The sequence below is a fragment of the Rana temporaria genome, chromosome 3 (assembly GCF_905171775.1).
Source record: "Rana temporaria chromosome 3, aRanTem1.1, whole genome shotgun sequence".
NCBI lineage: Eukaryota > Metazoa > Chordata > Amphibia > Anura > Ranidae > Rana > Rana temporaria.
The window spans coordinates 451726961-451746525 of record NC_053491.1 but is presented as its reverse complement, the minus strand read 5'-3'; the positions used below and the strand labels follow the sequence as shown (position 1 = coordinate 451746525).

General features: G+C 42.5%; 1 protein-coding gene across 1 annotated transcript in view; it reads right to left on the bottom strand.

Moving 5' to 3' along the window:
- Window positions 1-19565, bottom strand: part of LOC120933436 (venom factor-like) — a 120540-nt gene that overhangs the window by 21080 nt on the left and 79895 nt on the right. Inside the window, exons 27-33 of the mRNA XM_040346653.1 lie at window positions 14409-14507; window positions 12191-12341; window positions 6148-6311; window positions 4752-4910; window positions 3003-3062; window positions 1743-1833; window positions 621-672 (exon numbers count right to left, since the gene is read on the bottom strand). Coding sequence (XP_040202587.1) covers window positions 621-672; window positions 1743-1833; window positions 3003-3062; window positions 4752-4910; window positions 6148-6311; window positions 12191-12341; window positions 14409-14507 — 776 coding nt within the window. The remainder of the gene's footprint in view (window positions 1-620; window positions 673-1742; window positions 1834-3002; window positions 3063-4751; window positions 4911-6147; window positions 6312-12190; window positions 12342-14408; window positions 14508-19565) is intronic.

Below are 19565 nucleotides of genomic sequence, written 5' to 3'. Positions count from 1 at the left end.
AATAAGCACTTTTGAAAGTGTGAAATGCGTCAGTCCTGTATTCCGTTGTTTGCTGTGGATTGCATTTTTTGGATTATTACCTCTTTTTAATAAAGGCATTGATTTTGAGTGCGGCTGTCCAGAATTTTCTCCTCGCCCAATTGCCTATGCTTAGCCTGCACCTGCTGTTCCTATTCTGAGGAGAGTTACCCTTCCTAGAGCGGCATCCCTCTACCCTGCAGCCTATCTATGTAATCTATTTTATATCATTATTATTGAAAATCCACCGAATACCAGAAATATGGTGGACAGAGGGAGAAACTGAGCTGTAAGTCAGTTTTCTATCTTGCACAATCAGGACATGAAAAAAAAAAACTGTACTCTTCCCACACCAGATAAAAAAATTGTCAGAGGTAGAGAAGCAGTTACATTTGTCATGTCTATGCAAACCAAGATTCCCAAGTAAGTGAAGGCCCTCTAAGGCACCCTTAGACTTTCAATTTGTACCGCCCCCCGGTCTTGCCTCAGGATCCTAAGCTGTTGGTAAAATTATGAATTCTGTAAGTAATTTCAACTATTTGTTATTTTAAAAGAATCCAGCTGGATTTTTAAAAAACATCATGTAATAAGAATATTCATACCTTGCACAGATCTCAAGTGAGATAGTCGAAAAAGCCCCTTCTGGTCTCTTAACTGTAAGAAAATATATATTAATGTACAATGATTTGTGATGGGTTTTGAGAGGTAATATCCTACTGTATGTTAAATAAAGAATTGTATGTTTTTTTTTGCTTCTTTTAGTCATTTTACAAGTATAGGGCCTCCATAAACCTTGTAAGTATCTAAGAGTTAATTCTTGACAGTTCATAATTTATAACAACATGTATACTTCAGTCAAGTGACTATGCCTAGGGCCAAGAAGAACATTTTGGAAGAATTAAAGTGATTGTAAGTCTTCCTTTTTTTTAATAAAAACATATCATACTTTCCTCCACTGTGCAGTTTGTTTTTCACAGAGTGGCCCCGATGCTCAACTTCTGGGGTCCCTCGGCAGCTCTCTCAGCTCCTCCCCACATCAGATAACCCCCTAGGAGAAGCACTCTCCCGGGGGGTTACCTACCGAGGCCAGCATTTGGCGTCTATAGACACAAATGCTGGACTCGTCCACGCCCCCCGGCGCCCGCGTTATTGGATTTGATTGACAGCTGCTGAAGCCAATGGCTGTACTGCTATCAATCTATCCAATTAAGAGTCTGGACCCCCTGCAGAAAGGGACAGCACATCTCTGCCAAGTGAAAAACTGAGCTCAGGTAAGTAAAATGGGGGGGCCGGTCACTGCCAGAACTAGGCATAGGATGCATTTAGGTGAAAAAACGCAAGGGTTTACAACCCCTTTAATATCATCAGTTTGCTGAAGGAAGGAGGAAATATGTTCTCAGTCTTATCCCCTTTGCTGATCACTCACTGGATCTTAAGGTGAGTAACGATTAAGGGTGCTGATATGTGTAATGTGCATACAGCCAAGAGCATAAAAGTTACTGTGCATGCATAGGGTTTTACTCCACTTCATCATTCTCTTGGCCAGTATATTAGTGCAGGAAATATATAAAATTATTTTTAGAGGACCAAGATATTCCACAGGGCTTTACAAATAACATAGAGCCCTTCTAAAACCCGTTCTAGACCCAACTCCAAGCTCTGCTCAGATCTACGATAACACTTACACAGCATATCAAAACCAAGACTGTAAAATGGTCACTTACCATGCTCTTCCTCTTTAACCTTGATGGTCAAATCAAAGTTTTTGCATTGCCGTTCTTTCTCTGTCACAAGAGCATGATATACTGACATGACCTAAAAGAAACATACACGTTTGGTTGATATGGTTTTGGGGCATTATAATAGTCATAGTAACAAACGTAGAGTCAATTCTCCTTTGCACTGTCTAGTCTTGCCAAAAAAATTACAAAAACGGTCAATGTGGAAATTGTGGCTCCAAGAGTCACATGGGGCAGCAGCATCCAATAGGGTAGCTTCTCTAGTGACCCAGGAAATCACAGAGGAACCATATTCTTCTTGACTTCCTCACCACCCGCTGTGGAGAAAATAGACTGCACCTGCCTACACATGATTATTAAAATTCTTCAACTACAGTATTTGTAGCTTTTGACTTTTAATTTTTGTACAAATGCCCAAAGCTCATTTTTAAGTAAGAAAGACTCTTATTGTCAGATAAAGTTTCTTTACTTTTCAAAGTGTTTTAGATATTTTTTGGAAACAAAAGTGATTTTTTTGCCCCATTGTTTGTCTGAGTATAGGTCTGTTGCTAGCTATTGTATGACTGACCCACTATATCTGTTGGAAGTCTATTCAAACCACCAACTACTCGTTCAGCAAAATAACACTTTTTAAGAATAGTTTTGAACTTCCTTCTGCTAGTTTGAGGTCTTGTCCCCATTTTCTTGATCTTAGCTTCATATTGAAAATACTGCCCTCCTGAACCTTATCCTGATCCTTATTTATACCCTTATTTATACCCTTAATACATTTAAAGGTTTCCCCCTTTCCCTTTTGAAAAGTTTATTAAGATAAATCTGCACTCCAGAAACACTTTGGCATTTTCTGAGATTTAATTAATTGTATCTGCAAGAGCCTGCGGGGCTATCTTCTCTAATGGTCTAAAGATAAGCATTGTGTTGTCACCGCCCCCTTAGTAGATTTTTCATAGGAATATAAAGTATGCAGAGTTAAGGAATTAAGGAATTAAGAGTTCAGCCTACTGCCAATCCTTGCCTCTCACATCAAGACGGGAGTTATGGAAAGTGCACTATGGCTATAGACTTCAGAAGATATCTGATGGCGATATTTCCATCTCTTTGTATCTAAAAAATATACATTTGTGGAAGGAGTACTGATTTAACAATGTATTTCCAAAATGATGATGCTTTATAGATATCTCCATATGCATGGCCTCTTCATAATTTAGATTTCAATACTGGAAAATTAAAGTGGTATGACCTTACCGTCAGTGTTCCTTGTCCTTTGCCTTTTGCGGTCACTTCAAACTTTTTGTTCAGTCGGGTCTGCAATCAAATTTAGTTTGTGTGAAAGTTACTGAAAATTTGTCAAATTAAAAGTAAGATTACAGATTTAAACAAAGTAAATCACTTCGACTTAAATTTGTGTTGTCATTGTCAGTAATCAGCTGTGAAGAAATCTACTGCCTGACCCTAGACACTTTCTCCCAGCTCCAGAGAGTTCATAATAGTGTCAAATACACCTTAGTAAAAGTCACTGGCGGCCACTCATTAGGGACGTAGGGGTGCCGCCCCCCTAATCCATGCGCCCGGCCCCTAAACGACATGCAAGGTGCCAGACGCATTGATGTTCTCTGGGACAGGAAGTGAAGGGAAATCTCCGCAATAGCACACAGGGGATATCCTCCATCCTCCTTGTACCATCCTCCTGAATGCCCAAACCTCTCCCTCTCACCTTCACAAGGGTTTAATGGAGTTGTTGCCAATCACAGTGTAAGCATGCTTCTACACGCCTTACGCTTGCCATACATGGTTTGAAATTTGGATGCTTCAGCAGAGACTGGCCAAATTTTGATTCATGTATGGGCACCCTGGTTGTACAGAAGTCGATCTATTGATTGCCTTCCATACCACCACCCTGTCAGGTTTTTCTGAATGATCATTGCTATAACTGGCAACACTGATCATTGTGTTCTGACAGCAGAGAAGGCACACAATAGCACAGCGAGAGTGATTGGCACATTTTTTCTTGTTTAATTTACTGGTTGAATGGTTAAAACATTTGTATAATGTATTGGCTGTCTTAGGGTATAAATAGGTTAGAGACAGGCAAGTGATAGCAGGTGATCAGAGGAACAAGGGGAGGCTCCAGAACCAACAGGGAAGCCACAGAGGAAGCAGAATTAGAGCAAAGGGGGAAGTTTCACTTGTTTGCATCCTCCTCCCCTCCTCTTTAACAATTGGCACCTCTGAGAAAGGGAGGGGGTGGCCCAATTACCTAGTTTTGACCAACCTGGTTTTGATCCAAGCGGAAGTTCGCTCACCCTCTCCTTCCACACAGGCTTCTGAGACACATCACAGGTCCCAGAAGACCAGGACCATTCAAAAACAGCAGTGTGGCTTGTGCATGCACAGCGAGGAACTAGCTCACTGACGTTTTCCCTTAGTTAAGGTACTGGCGCTTAGACCCAAAACTGATTGAAGAATCAGCTTAGGACAGTGCTGGATTCCTGGACAAGTAAGTATCCTTTTCAGCTGGCCATACACTAGTAGAATATACTACTTTTCACGATTGTTTGTTAGATTTTTTAATCGTTATTGGGGTTGAATTGACCGCAGTGATGAGCAGAATGGAAATTTGTTCTGTTTTTTTCTTTGGTAAAGTAGTCCATTCATTTCAAAATCGAATATTACAAACAAACATGAAGTAGTATGGATTGACATGTCTTCAAACGTTTTCTGAATTTTGTACACATTTTCGTACATATGTTAGTACAAATGTTCATTTGAAAATCTATCAGTGCATGGACAGTGTTAGACTCAGATAACCTAGCATAAAGATATGCTGCCAAGATTACTAGACCAACAAGTGAGCTATTGCCAACTGCCTGATGGGCAACTTAGCTTATGGACAACTGGAAGACACACCACTTAAACGTGAGGATGTTCCTAGCAGTATTGCCTTATCCTTTAAGCCGGAAGTTCTGGTCCAGTGTTCTGAACCCTGCAACTTACCTCAGCAGAGCGTGCGAGCACTGCGTTGTCAACATTAATGCGGTAGTTTAAGGGATTTTGTCTTTCAGGAAGCTGGATAGACACATCCATATCTAAAATGACGGCATTTGGCACATCTATTTGGTACTGAGCCAAAGCTTGGAACATAACGATGGTGGCCTATGAGACAATGAAGAAGAAAAAAAGTTTAGAAAACAACATTTGCTATCAACATATACTTGATTTACAGTGATTGACACACAGGCACTGTTGCTACCAGAAAGTGTTGGAGTTTTGTTGGAAAATAAGGTCTGGCATCCAGATATAGAAGGGGTAATAAACGTTTCTGGGCTACATACAGGCCCCATCAGGTAGTTGCACTTTTTAATTGATAGATGCCTTATTTTTTTTGTGTAGTGTACCTGGTCCCCAAACTGTTGTACTCCCCATCAATTTAATTGCATCATGCTTAAAAATACAATGGCGAGGAAGTGGTAGACAGAATACATTAAAGTGCATTTCTTTTTATGAGTAGGGAATGGCTAAAACCTCTTTTATTTTGTTTCCCTTTCTAGGACACAAACAGTAAAAAGAAAGAGGCCAAATGTTTCTTTCATAAGCTAGCATTCTATAAAGGAGGCCCTTTACGCTCTGTGTGGAAGCACTGGTCCCTATGCAGAGATCTGACACTACCAAGCTAGAGATTTCCAATCAGCAGGAAGCATGCGGTTTGTTGTTTGCAGTGCTCTAGTTCTACCTCGGCAGAGTGAGTGCTGGACCTCTGAAAAGAGAACACTGTTTCCACTCAGAGAAGTGTTCTCCTCTACAGCATGCTGGCAGGAGAAAGGGTACTCTACAGACTGTGGCTGCTTTCTAAAGAAAATTAACTGTAATGCCACGTACACACGATCAGTTCGTCCATTGAAAACGGACCGATGGATTTTTTCATCAGATATCCAATGAAGCTGACTTTCATCAGTCGTGCCTACACACCATCAGTTAAAAATCCGATCGTGTCCAACGTGGTGACGTAAAACACACCGACGTGCAGAGAAAAATGAAGTTCAATGCTTCAGAGCATGCGTCGACTTGATTCTGAGCATGCGTGGATTTTTGACCGATCGATTTCCCCACAGACGATCGTTTTTTTCTATCGATTTTTTTAACCATCAGAAAATTTGCAAACAGGTTCTATTTTTTTTCACCGATGGGAAAAAAACGATGGGGCCCCACAAACGATCGGTTCGTCCGATGAAAACGGACCGTTTTCATCAGATGAACCGATCGTGTGTACAGGGCATAAGACTTTGCACTTTTTGGTTTAATGCACCTGGAATGCATTTATTTGATTTAAGCTGAAAGATGAGTTGGGCTCAAATTATTTTGTAAGAGCAGAAGATCCATTCATGCTACTTACTTGTGTAGATCCGTACACTGCTCCAAAGTATCTTTGTTCCGTCAACCAGCGTACAATATCTCCTGTGCCTTCATATTCTTTCAATTGCAATAGAGCGAGCAGAGCATAAGATGTGCCCTCCAAAGTAATGAATCGAGCTCCTGGTTCATTCCAATGTGTCTTGTCTTTCGGGAAAAAACACAGCAGAGCAAATGGTTAGTGCAGAACAATAGCAGTCATTTAGTACAGGCACTAGACACAGTCACATGTTTTAAGAAATTGATAACATTTCACACCTAAGGCCTCATGTAGCTGTCAAAAGTCTGTTTTATGGACGTTTGACATTGTTTTTTCTGCCCCTAAATGCCCCTGTATGTTAGGTGTCCTAGGTGTCCATTCACACATATAAAGGCTGATTTCAGCCTAATTACGTTAGCTTGACAAAGGAGCGTGCACTGCACACATCTCTCTAGTGTGCATGCTTTAAAATGCGTTGACGCCATCTTACCCTGCGCTGTGTTGGCGTACATTTAGATACATTTAGGGCCAGGAATCTGAACGCACCAAAATCAGATTCAGCTTTTGGGCATAAAAAACACCGGACACATTTAAATGTGTGTAAGTGCTTCTAAATGCGCCTAAATGCAAGGCATGTTTCGCGCTTCAGTGTTTATTCATTTCAATGGCCAGAAAAAAATACTATTCTGGCCAATGAAATGAATGAAATGAATGAACGCCCAAACGCTTGACATGCCTAAACGAGTCAAAACACATTTGAAAAATGAGGCTATAGGCACGTTTTTACCGCTCAGGCCTCTTACACACGGACGGACTGTCCGATGAAAACCGCCGGACCGCCGGACATGTCCACTGCCGGATTTTGGTCTGATGGTTGTACACACCATCAAACCAAAATCCCCGCATGCAGAATACGCGGTGACGTGGCCGCGCCGTCGCCGCGACGATGATGCGGCGACGTGCGCGACCCTGGAAGGTCAATGCTTCCACGCATGCGTCGAATCACTTCGACGCATGCAAGGGCTTTAGGCCGAGCGGACATGTCCGGTAAGTCGTACAGACGACCGAACATGTCCGACGGACAGGCTTCCAGCGGACATGTTTCTTAGCATGCTAAGAAACATTTGTCCGCTGGAAACCTGTCCGATCCGCCGTAAAATTGTCCGGTCAGACGTACAGACGACCGGACATGTCCGCTGAAACTGGTTTGCGGACCAGTTTCAGCAGACATGTTCGGTCGTGTGTACGAGGCCTCAGAAGAGCATAGTGTGCACAAGGCCTTAAAATGAACCTTACTTATAGCTGGATTCACGTAGGGCAGCGTATGTTTCAGCCGGTGTAGCGTATCGTATTTACGATACGCCGCTGTAAGTCAGAGAGGCAAGTGCTGTATTCACAAAGCACTTGCCTCCTAAGTTACGGCGGCATAGCGTAAATGGGCCAGCGTAAGCGCGCCTAATTCAAATTGTGAAGAGGTGGGCGTGTTTTATGTAAATAAACCATGACCCCATGTAAATGACGTTTTGAACGAACGGCGCATGCGCTGTCCGTAGACGTATCCCAGTGCGCATGCTCCAAATTACGCCGCAAAGACTTATTGGTTTCGACGTGAACGTAAATTATGTCCAGCCCCATTCACGGACGACTTACGCAAACGACGTAAAAATGTCAAAATTCGACGCGGGACCGACATCCATACTTAACATTGGCTAGGCCAGCTTTTTGTTCGACTAACTTTACGCCTGAAAACGCCTTACGTAAACGGCGTATCTTTACTGCGACGGGCAAGCGTACATTCGTGAATAGGCGTATCTCGCTGATTTACGCATTCTAGGCGTACATCAGCGTTCACGCCCCTAGCGGCTGGCCTAAGTAGAAAGCTAAGATAAGACGGCGCAGGCCGTCGTATCTTAGCTGGATTTAAGTGTATCTCATTTTGAGAATACACTTAAAGATACGACGGCTTAGATTCAGAGTTACGAAGGCGTATCTACTGATACGCCGGCTTAACTCTTTCTGAATCTGGCCCTTAGTCAATATTCCCTATGCACAATTTCCTGTAAAAAAGGCGAGTGCTGAAGCAACAACCAGCTGGAACTGGAGACATCACAGATCATATGCATATACTGTATATTCTCCAGCACACTGTCAAATCACATTCAAAATCATTATTGAAGAACCGTGGATTGTCGAATAACTTCCAAAATCTTTATTGAAGATCCATCACTTCACAGAAGACATAGCCCCGGATTCACAGACACTGGCGCATATTTATGCCGCCGTAGCATATCTCCTTTACGCTATGCCGACGCAGCGCAGAGAGGCAAGCACTGAATTCACAAAGCCAGTGCTTCCAAATCTGCGCTGGGTTTCCAAGGCGTAAGTCGGCATAAGTGGAAGTGGGCGTGAGCCATGCTAATGAGGCGTGACCCCATGCAAATGATGGGCCGAGCACCAGACAGATACGTATCGCCAACTGCGTATGCACCATCCCGTGGACGAATCTCAGTGCGCATGCTCACAATCACATCGGAACAACTGCCTAAGATACGTCGGATCACTGCCTACGGCGTGAACGTAACCTACGCCTAGTCATATTCACGTCCTACGTAAGCGTCGTAAAATACGTTGGCTTGTGTTCCCTGGTGCAGCCCTTTGCATGGATGCTGCTAAGTTACACCTCCTATATGGGGCATAACTTTACGCCGGACGTATGACTCTACGCGCACTGCTTCGGACGGACGAACGTTCGTGAATCTGCGTATCTCCCTCATTTGCATATGTGAATAGAAAATCAATGGGAGCGCCAAATACGTCCAGCGTAAATATGCGCCCACTCTACATCGGCGTAGGCAAGTTACGTCGGCCGGATGAAGCCTATTTTCAGGCGTATCTTAGTTTTGTGGGCACGGCGCACAGATACGACGGCGCATATTTGCACTTACGCGGCGTATCTCGAGATACATCGGCGCAAGTGCTTTGTGAATCCGGGCCATAGTGCAGCATTTCAGAGCTGTGCAGGACCCATTTGTTGGGCATGCCTAATGAAGGGCTCCAAAACATTGCACCATGTCTTCTCTTACTTAGACTGATGCCGCATACACACGACCGTTTTTCATGACGTGGAAAATGTAGGCTCCAGAGCATTTTTCTCGACGTGAAAAATGGGCATTAAAAATTTAGAACATGCTCTAATTTTTCTCGTGTGCAGGCTATAACGACGTTAAAAAAACGTGCATGCTCAGAAGCAACTTATGAGATGGGAGCGCTCGTTCTGGTAAAACTAGCATTTGTAATGGAGATAGCACATTTGCAACGCTGAAACAGACTGAAAAGCACAAAGACTGAAAAGCGCAAATCGTCTCTCACCAAACTTTTACTAACATGAAATCAGCAAAAGCCACCCAAAGGGTGGCACCATCTGAATGGTACGTGTTGTATGTCACCGCGCTTTGCTCGAGCATTTTTTTTTTCACGATCGTGTGTATGCAAGGCAGGCTTGACAAGAATTACGTTGAAAAAAAAAGTTTTTTCTAGGACATTAAAAACGTGTGTACGCGGCTTGACACAAAACAAGCATCTGGCTTTCAACTTCACTCCAACATTCCTGATCTTTGTATTTCCCAATGATTCATACAATTCTGAAGCCTCACTGTCAAAATAACTTAGAAGGTGGGTATTAACTGAACTGGACAGTCGGCAACTTTGATGGTACTGAATTGTCAGCAACACAGACCAACAGCTCCTCCAAGTGAGTCAATCCTCAGGGTGCCCATATGTAAAGTTTCTGGTCTGGTGCCCAACATATGCAAGCCCAGTGATCAGCAGAGACAGGTACCCCATTATCCCCAAGAGCCTGTTGCTAAGCCCAGAAGTGGGATAGGCACTGCCCCTTTAAAAACAATAGGTACAAACAGTCATCCCTCTTCCACATCACTAGTGTACCACCAACATATTTAGAAGAGGAAGAGGGTGGTTACAGTGCCGGCCCAAGACATTGTGCTGCCTGGGACCAAGAATGAAATGCTGCCCCCCCCCCCCAGAAAAAAAATCACGCCAACCAAAAGGCCCCCACATTCATTATTTTATATCATGATAACTAAAGGGGACCCGTCATGGCTCTATACATGTATAAAGGAGTATAAAGAGGACCTGTCATTACTCTTTACATGTAAAGGAATATCAAGGACCTGTCATGGCTCTATACATGTATATAGGACTATAAAGAGTACTTGACATGGCTCTATACATGTATAAAGGAGTATAACGAGGGCCTGTCATGGCTCTATAGATGTATAAAGAGGACCTGTCATGGCTCTATACATGTATATAGAGGACCTGTCGAGACTCTTTACATGTAAAGGAATATAAAGAGGACCTGCCATGGCTCTATAAATGTATATAGGAGTATAAAGAGGACCTGTCATGGCTCTATACATGTATAAAGGAGTATAACGAGGGCCTGTCATGGCTCTATAGATGTATAAAGAGGGCCTGTCATGGCTCTATACATGCATATAGGCGTATAAAAGGACCTGCCATGGCTCTATACATCTATCCAGGAGTATAAAGGGACCTGTGAATTGCCGGCGGCCACAATGTCTTTTGCGCAAACTAATCAATGTACGCTAATTGTTTTTTTTTGGTACCAAAAATATGTAGAAGAATACATATTGGCCTAAACTGAAGAAAATAGTTTATTTTTCTAAATTTTGGGGATATTTATTATAGCAAAAAGTTAAAAAATATATAAATTTATAGCACAAAAAATATGCTGCCCCCCTAAAAGTGCTGCCTGGTACCCATGGTACCACCCGGTCCCATCATAGGGCCGGCCCTGGGTGGTTAGAAGGAACCAGCTGATAGAGATTAGCCAGACCACTAACAAGGTACTGTTTACTTTTACTGTTTAAAAGTGAACCTACGCTTTTCGGAACCCTCCTCCACCGGTGTCACATTTGCACCTTTCAGGGGGGTGCAGATATTTGCACCCACTTCCGGGAATAGACTCCCGCGGGAGTCACGCCCCTTCCCGCCCCCCCTGCTGTCTTCTGGAAAACACACAGGTCCCAGTAGGGGACCAGTAAGGATGCGGTGCGATACTCGAGCATGCGCCGTAGGGAACCGAGCAGTGAGGCCTCAACACCTCACTTCCTGTTTCCCTCACCGAGGATGGCAGTGGGGGCAGCCAAGAGACGAGCGATTGCTCGGCTTCGGCTGCCTTCATCGCGGGCACCCTGGATAGGTAAGACTCCATTTATTAAAAGTCATCAGCTGCAGTATTTGTAGCTGCTGGCTTTTAATTAATTAATTTTTTTAGGTGGACTTCCACTTTAAAAAGAATTTCCTTTTGTATATATATATATATACTGTATACAGTATATGAAAGAAAAATACTACATCAACCACAGACAGAAGCAGGCCACACAGGAAATCCCAAAAGAGAGATAAACAACATCCCCTAAAGTGGTTGTAAACCTCCAAAATGAAACATGAACAAAGCATATCCTTCTATAGTGTGTACTAGCCTCAAGCCAAAGCACATAGTGTGATTTCTGTCTGCTGTCTCTTCCCTCTGCTATTTGAATGAGTCATATCTGACAGGTTATACTGACACCACAGAATCCCAGTGGATGGCCCGGGTTCCCCTCTAGCACACAGAATGCGATTTACAGCCTCAGGTTTGCATGTTTCCCTTTGAGACTGTACTCTTACACTCAGCTCTCTGCTCTAACACTATGCAATGTGTGATGTCAGATCCCCAACCCCTGCCTGCTGTAGCTCAGAAATGCTGTGTAAAACATGTGCTTTAAAAGGCCATAGAGGGGCTGCAGATAAACAGGTACAACTTATGTGGAAGCATTTGTGCCATCTTTGTGTATCACTTGAGGCTAGTTACTTCAGTGGGTAAATGTAAGGGTTAACAACCACTTTGCATATCCATTGCTGGGCAATTCGGATGACTTGCAGTTTGATTGATTTTGTGTAGATGAAAAGTCTCAAAATGTATGAACAAGATTATGTGACATGCTATATGTCTCTGTACCTTTTGCCACAGACATCAATTTTGCTGAATTGTCGATGGATCCCGCCTTTGCAAGGGCGTATGTGGCAATTGCAACAGAATATGGCTTTTCCAGATTTGGATACTGGCCCAGCAGGAAGCTGGCTGCATTGTCAATACTAAGCTTTAGGTTCTATGAATAAAAAAAAGTAAAAAAAAAAAAGTAAAGGGTTAATAAAGTTGACCTCAACCTTTAAAAAATAAAAAATAAAGTTGACCTCAAGATATTGGGCATAGTTGCAGGAAATTAGGGTGCAATGGTTCCTGAGCCCATGAGATTCCTTGCCTCTCATAACTGTTATTACTCCCTTAATTTTCACTGGCCCAGATTCAAGAAGCACTTGCTTCTTGCACTTGCTTACTTGCTCCGGTGTAACGAGTGCTCCTGATTCAGGAACCTCGTTACACCGAATGCAGCCGAGGATGTGACAAACATAAGCCTCCTTATGCCTTCACATCCCAGGCTGCATTCTTGCGTTGGCCGCTAGGGGGCGCGGCCATTGTGATCGGCGTGTAGTATGCAAATTGCATACTACCACCGATTCACAAAAGTTGCGCGGGCCCTTCTCACGCAAGGTACGGAGTTTCCGTACGGCGCCTTTAGCATAAGGTTGCTCCTGCTATAGCAGGCGCAGCCAATGCTAAAGTATAGCTGCGCCTCCCGCTCGCGACGTTCAAATTTAACGTCGTTTACGTAAGTGAACCGTGAATGGCGCTGGACGCCATTCACGTTCACTTACAAGCAAATGACGTCCTTGCGACGTCATTTGCCGCAATGCACGTCGGGAAAGTTTCCCGATGGAGCATGCGCTGTTCGCTCGGCGCGGGAGCGCGCCTAATTTAAATGATTCCCGCCCCCGGCGGGATCATTTACATTAGGCAGCCTTGCGCCCGGCTGCTTAGCATATTGCCCGCGCAATTTACGGAGCAACTGCTCCGTGAATCGCGGGCAAAGCGCAATATTTGCGTGGGCGCAGAGAAAAAAATGTGCTCTTTGCCCACGCAAATATTGCGCGATTCTACTTGAATCTGGGCCACTATGTTTTCACATTCCATTCCATACTAAATAAAGAAGCAGGTGTATTGTTATGCTGTGTGGATTTTAGGAAAGCACCTTATACTATAGATCTTTTTATACCTAATATTTTATTTATTATGGTTAGAATATAAAAATGTTTAAAATATATTTTTTTATAGGTAGATTTGAAATGGGGATTTTGCATTCTCGTTTTTGGCCAGCAGTAGAACCATTAGGGTCACAGGTTTTGTTGTTTATCCTTATCTGCTTTGCTGAAAAATCTATTGTTTACAGAGCTCAATAGCTCAAGTTGACAATTACAAGCACATGTGAATAAGTCACCTCCCACACGCCTCCACAATGGAGGCATGTGCAGATTGTGCCCAGGTAATACAAATATAAGGATGAAAGCTGAAGACTGTGTACCTTAAAAACAGGTCAGCAATAGCAGACCTCTGTGTTTCCTGTCCTGTTTTCCTTGAAGGAACAGGTGTCATTTGATTCTGTCTTTAATACCTAGAGTATAACTGACCAGTAGCAATCACTATATTCTCAAACCCCTTCTCATACACTGAACCCCCCCATATTCCATTCTACTGACTCATTAGATAGTTAAGCCAGAATTATAATGACATCCACAGGGCTTAAACCTTTAAATAAAAAAATCAGTATTGGCAACTTTCATATTGCTGTTTTCACTTTAAGTGCCCTTTGCAACATTAAAAACTGTCTCCATCTAAGACTACATTTACACAGATGCCCAGAAGAGTATAGTTTGTCGCTTCTGGAGGCAGCAACATTCACTGCCATTGCCATATGCAAACTGGGTAATTAGCTGCGGCCAGAACTACACAGAAACGCGACCCTGAGCACACACTGTCTGCGTCAAGGATTAGTTGGAGGCCTAAATCCACCGATTTTTTCTGGTGGGACTAATTCTTAAAAAGTGCAGTATAGGAGAAGGGGAGACAGAACAGAAGCCTTTAGGAATGTGCAATAACATTTGATAATGGGTTGAAAAGGATCTTCAGATTTTACACCTATGGTCCTATTGAGTACTCTGTATAGATAAATAAATTCTAGCTATGTCCTCAAAAGTGTAATATCCTTTCCAGTTGCTGGATTGTCATTCAATGTCAGTTGTGAGCTGAACGGTGTCAGTTGTATGGCTAGTTTACTTACATTCACATGTGCATTGCAGGCCTCCTCACTCTCCAACATTGCAATCAGGACAAAGGCGGTGAGAGCTACATCTGGTTCTTTGGATCCTTTAACTCCACCCTGTGATAGGAAAGAGAAGAAGAATAAATAAAAAGCCATATTGAATTGCATTTTTCTTTGGCAGGTAATGAAGAACACTGGGCCTAATCCACAAAAGGGATACGCCAGCGTATCTACTGATACGCTGTTGTATCCCTGTTTCTATCTATGGAAGTGATCCACAGAATCAGTTTCACATAGATAGGCAGAAGATCCGACATGTGTAAGGGACTTACACTGTCGGATCTTAGGATGCAGTACCGCAGCCGCCGCTGGGGGCATTTCTCGTCGAAATGCCGCTTCGGGTATGCAAATTAGCACTTACGGAGATCCACGAAGCTTTTACGCTTATTTTTTTCTCCGTAAGTATTAGTTTGCCATCGCAAAATTAGGGCTGCTTTTACAAAGTGTAAAGTTAGTACACCATGTAAAAGTAGACCCTTCTTTCCCGCGACGCTGTCAAATTTCTTTTTACATTTTTTTTTTCCCGCCGCATCTTTTTTTTTCCCCGACGCAACTTTTTTTACCCGGCGCGATTCACAAAACTCGGCATAACGTAAAACCACGCAAAGCAAGTCGGGAAAATCGCGTCGGGAGCATGCGCAGTACGTCCGGCGCGGGAGCGCGCCTAATTTAAATGGGACTCGCCCCATTAGATTAGGAACGCCTTGCGCCGGACGGATTTAAGTTACACCGCTCAAAATTTCTAGGTAAGTGCTTTGTGGATCGGGCACTTAGGTAGAGATTTTGCGGCGGTGTAACTTAACCTGCCTGGCGGTCTTCCCGAGTCTGACTCGGGGTTAGATTTTCCTGCTGCGAGCGGAAACCCCGAGTCAGACTCGGGCTTGCCTCGCTAGATCCACAGGCACAAGTTACTTACCTTGTCCCTGGATCCAGCGATGCCACCGCGCTGTGTGAGCGAGTGGGACCTCGCTCGATTCACACAGTGCCTCCGTGTGACGCCGATCTCCGTTCCCTGCGACGTTACGACGCACGGGGACGGAGAACGGCGCCAAATTCAAAAAAGTAAACAAACACCTTACATACAGTATACTGTAATCTTATAGATTACAGTACTGTATGTAAAAAATACACACCCCCCTTGTCCCTAGTGGTCTGTCCTGTGTCATGCATGTCATTTTATATAATAAAAACGTTTCTTTCTCCCTGCAAACTGTAGATTGTCCATAGCAGCCAAAAGTGTCCCTTTATGTCAAAAATAGTTTTAGATCAGCTAAAAAACAGCGATAATAAATTATAATCACTTGCAGAATTGTGCGATAGCGATTTGTGGGGAAATTCGTCATAAAAAAAAAAAAATAATGACAGCAACAATTCTGCAACTGAGCAAATTTCAGTGATTTTGATTTGATTACATTATTGAATAATTTTTATTATAATTATATTATTATTTGTTATAATTATTTATAATTATTTATTATATTATAATTTATAATTTTGTTTTTAAAAAAATGTCATACCTGGGATGCCTATTAGAATCTTGTTTGGTCAGATTTAAGTGAGTTATTTCTAAAAATTACAGACCTACAATATAAAACGCCAAATTTCCTTGCAAATAATGGTACCGCTTTTAGCATGTTTTTTCTGACAGAATCATACCGCCAGGGAGGTTAAATGGGAAAAAGTACGTTGCGCCGGGTTTTTGTGGATTAGGCTCACTGATCTTAGTAGGATCTTCTCCGATAGATAATGTTGAATATTGGATTGGGTAAAACAATTGATAACAGTTCATGATACTTCCTCCAATTAAAGCAATAAATAAAGAAGAAAATCACTTGTGCATAATTAGGCCAGGACTATGTAAGGCTTTAACATTAAAATGTATGTCAATCCAAAATAAAAATACAATTTAACTGGACTCCTTCTTTAATTGGTGAAGTCATTTCACTACTCATCCAATGTGCTTCTTTAATTCAGAGTGTCAGAAACATACCCCTCAATTTTTAGCCAAACTGATAACACAGTCACCTTAATCCAATCACCAAGGAATGTGTCAAAGCAGATATATATATTCTCCAAGAATAAGGCCCCGTACACACGACAGAGTTTCTCGGCAGAATTCACAGAGAAACTCGGTCAAAACCCGGATTCTGCCGAGAAACTCTGTCGTCTGTACACTTTTGGCTCGATGGAGCCGCCGAGGAGCTCGTCGAGAAAATAGAGAACATGTTCTCTATTTTCTCGTTGTTCTATGGGAGAAGGCGGCCCGCCGAGCTCCTCGGCGGCTTCATCCCAGAACTCGACGAGGAACTCGACGTGCTTGGCACGTCGAGTTCCTCGGCCGTGTGTACGGGGCCTAAGACGGAAGGTGTAAGAATTGAGAACCCATCCTATTCTTTACACATAATCCAATCCCCTTGGTGTCACAAAATCTAGGATAGTTTATTCTGTTCTAGTTGCATGCCTAAAGGTGTTATTTGCCATCATATTTCAAGGAAGGTATGTTAAAGCGGTATTATATGTAAGTGTTATGGAAATTTGTAAGTTCTGTATATAATTGTATTCTATTTTGTATGTTTTGCATACTGCCCTCACTGTGCAAACGGTACTAATAATGTTTTCAGTACATGTTTGCATTCTGATTAGAATTAGTCTGCCTATGTTACGCCCCTTGTTACCATTAAAGTACAACTGTAATATTAATGTGATACCTACGTAATCATGTGTATAAAAACCTACAATGGCGTCATAAAAAAGGAGAACGGTTATTTGGAAAGATGCTGGCCCGGATTCAGATAGGAGATACGACGGCGTATCTCCGGATACGCCGTCGTAACGCTGAGTGTGGGCCGTCGTATCTATGCGACTGATTAAGAGAATCAGTTACGCATAGATTTCCCTAAGGTCCGGCCGGCGTTAATGCATATTTACGCTGGCCGCTAGGTGGCGCTTCCATATAGTTACGCAATGAATATGCTAATTAGGTAGATACGCCGATCCAGAAACGTACGTCCGGCCGGCGCATCTTTTTACCTTGTTTACTTTAGGTTTATTCCGGCGTAAAGTTACCCCTGCTATATGAGGGGTATCCTATGTTAAGTATAGTGTATCTTTTGTGTCTGTTCCTTACTGCAGTAGTTATTCTTAAATTTGGAACCACTAATCAATATGAGGATAGGAGTTGCCTATCTATAAAATGTCCAGGTCAGTAAGGCATGGTTGTTTTAGTTTGACATAGATGGCCTCTTTCAAGCCTCTTGCATACCACTTTTATTCTGTCCAAAAATGTACACCCTTGTTTAAATGCTGCATCTTCTCTTCACAAATTATTTATATGATGTATATACTGTCCATAACTACTAGCTATGCTATGACTTGATTTGGCTAAATGAGATCTTTTATATTTTAATATTATTTTATCTTAAAGCGTAGGTCCGCCAATTATTATTTTTGTTTTGTTTTAAAGTCAGCAGCTACAAATCCTGCAGCTGCTGACTTTAAAAATAAAGACACTTATCTGTCCAGAGTGCCTGTGATGTCGGCACCCGAAGCTGACCCGTCCCTCGGCCCTCAGATGCTGCCGCCAACATCTTCGGTAAGGGGATCAGGAAGTGAAGCCTTGCTAGATAATAGCATAAACTCAGCAGTATAACCCAGCATTCGCAGCATCGTCCCACTTTGATTACGTCCAGTAGGGTACATCAAAGCAGGTGAGAGGCCACCCACAAGGGGGTGAAAGGCACTGAGGTGGATTGCTGAAGAATTTAATAGCATGTGGGATTGCACAATCACTAGTAGATGGAATCTTCTGATGGACATTATTAATGGACTATGCACTAATGCACTTTAGGAAGATTAAGTTTACATCTTATATTGAAATGTTAGAATGTTCACTGAATTTTGGGATTGTATTTTCTGTATTTTCTGATTGGTTTATATTTGCTTATTTGCACAAATGAAACTATGAGGTTGATTTAGTAAAAGGCAAATACTGTGCTGTGCACTACAAGTAGAAGTTCACTTGCTCTAGATCTGAGTGGAAGATCTGAAATGAAGGAAAGCTCTATAATTTCTATCATCAAATCATGTGCAAGCAGAAATGCTGTTTTTTATTTTCCTTGCATGTCCCCCTCAGATCTTCAGCGACTGCACTTGTAGTGCTCAGTGGATTTGCCTTTAGTAAATTAACCTCAATCAATGGAAAGGTAGCGCTACACTGGTTAAAAGTATATGATTTTTTGCATTTGCACAGATGGTTATATGCATATAGTGTGAGCTGTGATAAAAATATACTAAAGCGCTGATATGAATATTCAAATAAGATGATTAATAAAAGATCAATAAATGATTAAAGCTGCAACCATTAAAATAGTGTTCTGACACCGTGAATAAGTGATATGTTACCAAGCAATAGTGCACTGCGCACAATTGCTTGGCAACATATAGTGTGAGCTGCTTTCTTGTATTGTATACATTTTGTTATCCGCATATTGATGTGGAGAGAACACATTTATTGAGCACTCTTTATGGTAGAGGTGTAATAGTGAGGTGTGTGATTGTGTGATTAGTGCAGGAAGTCTTTTATTTATTTATATTTTCATTTATTTATATATCGTATATACTCGAGTATAAGCCAACCAAAATATAAGCCGAGGCACCTAATTTTACCACAAAAATATGGGAAAACTTATTGACTCGAGTATAAGCCTAGGGTGTCCATCTGCATGCCTCACTTTGCCTCACTGTGTCCATGTGCATACCTCACTGTGTCCATGCCTCACTGTGTCCATGCCTCACTGTGTCCATGTGCATGCCTCTCTGTGTCCATGCCTCACTGTGCCCATGCCTCACTGTGCCTATGCCTCACTATGCCCATGCCTCACTGTGTCCATGACTAGACTGATGTTTAACATGGGATTCTATGGAAGGGGTGTCCAGTTTGAAAAATCGGTGCTCCCCAGCCGTAGGTCCCCCAGACAAAAAACTTTGCACACTTGTAGAGGAGAAATGGGGCTACATGTGTGCCAAGTCTCGGTTCCAGGAGACCTACGATCGGCTGGTATCAGGTCCCCAAACTCACCGGAGAAATTACCATTTAACATGGGAGCCTATTGAAGG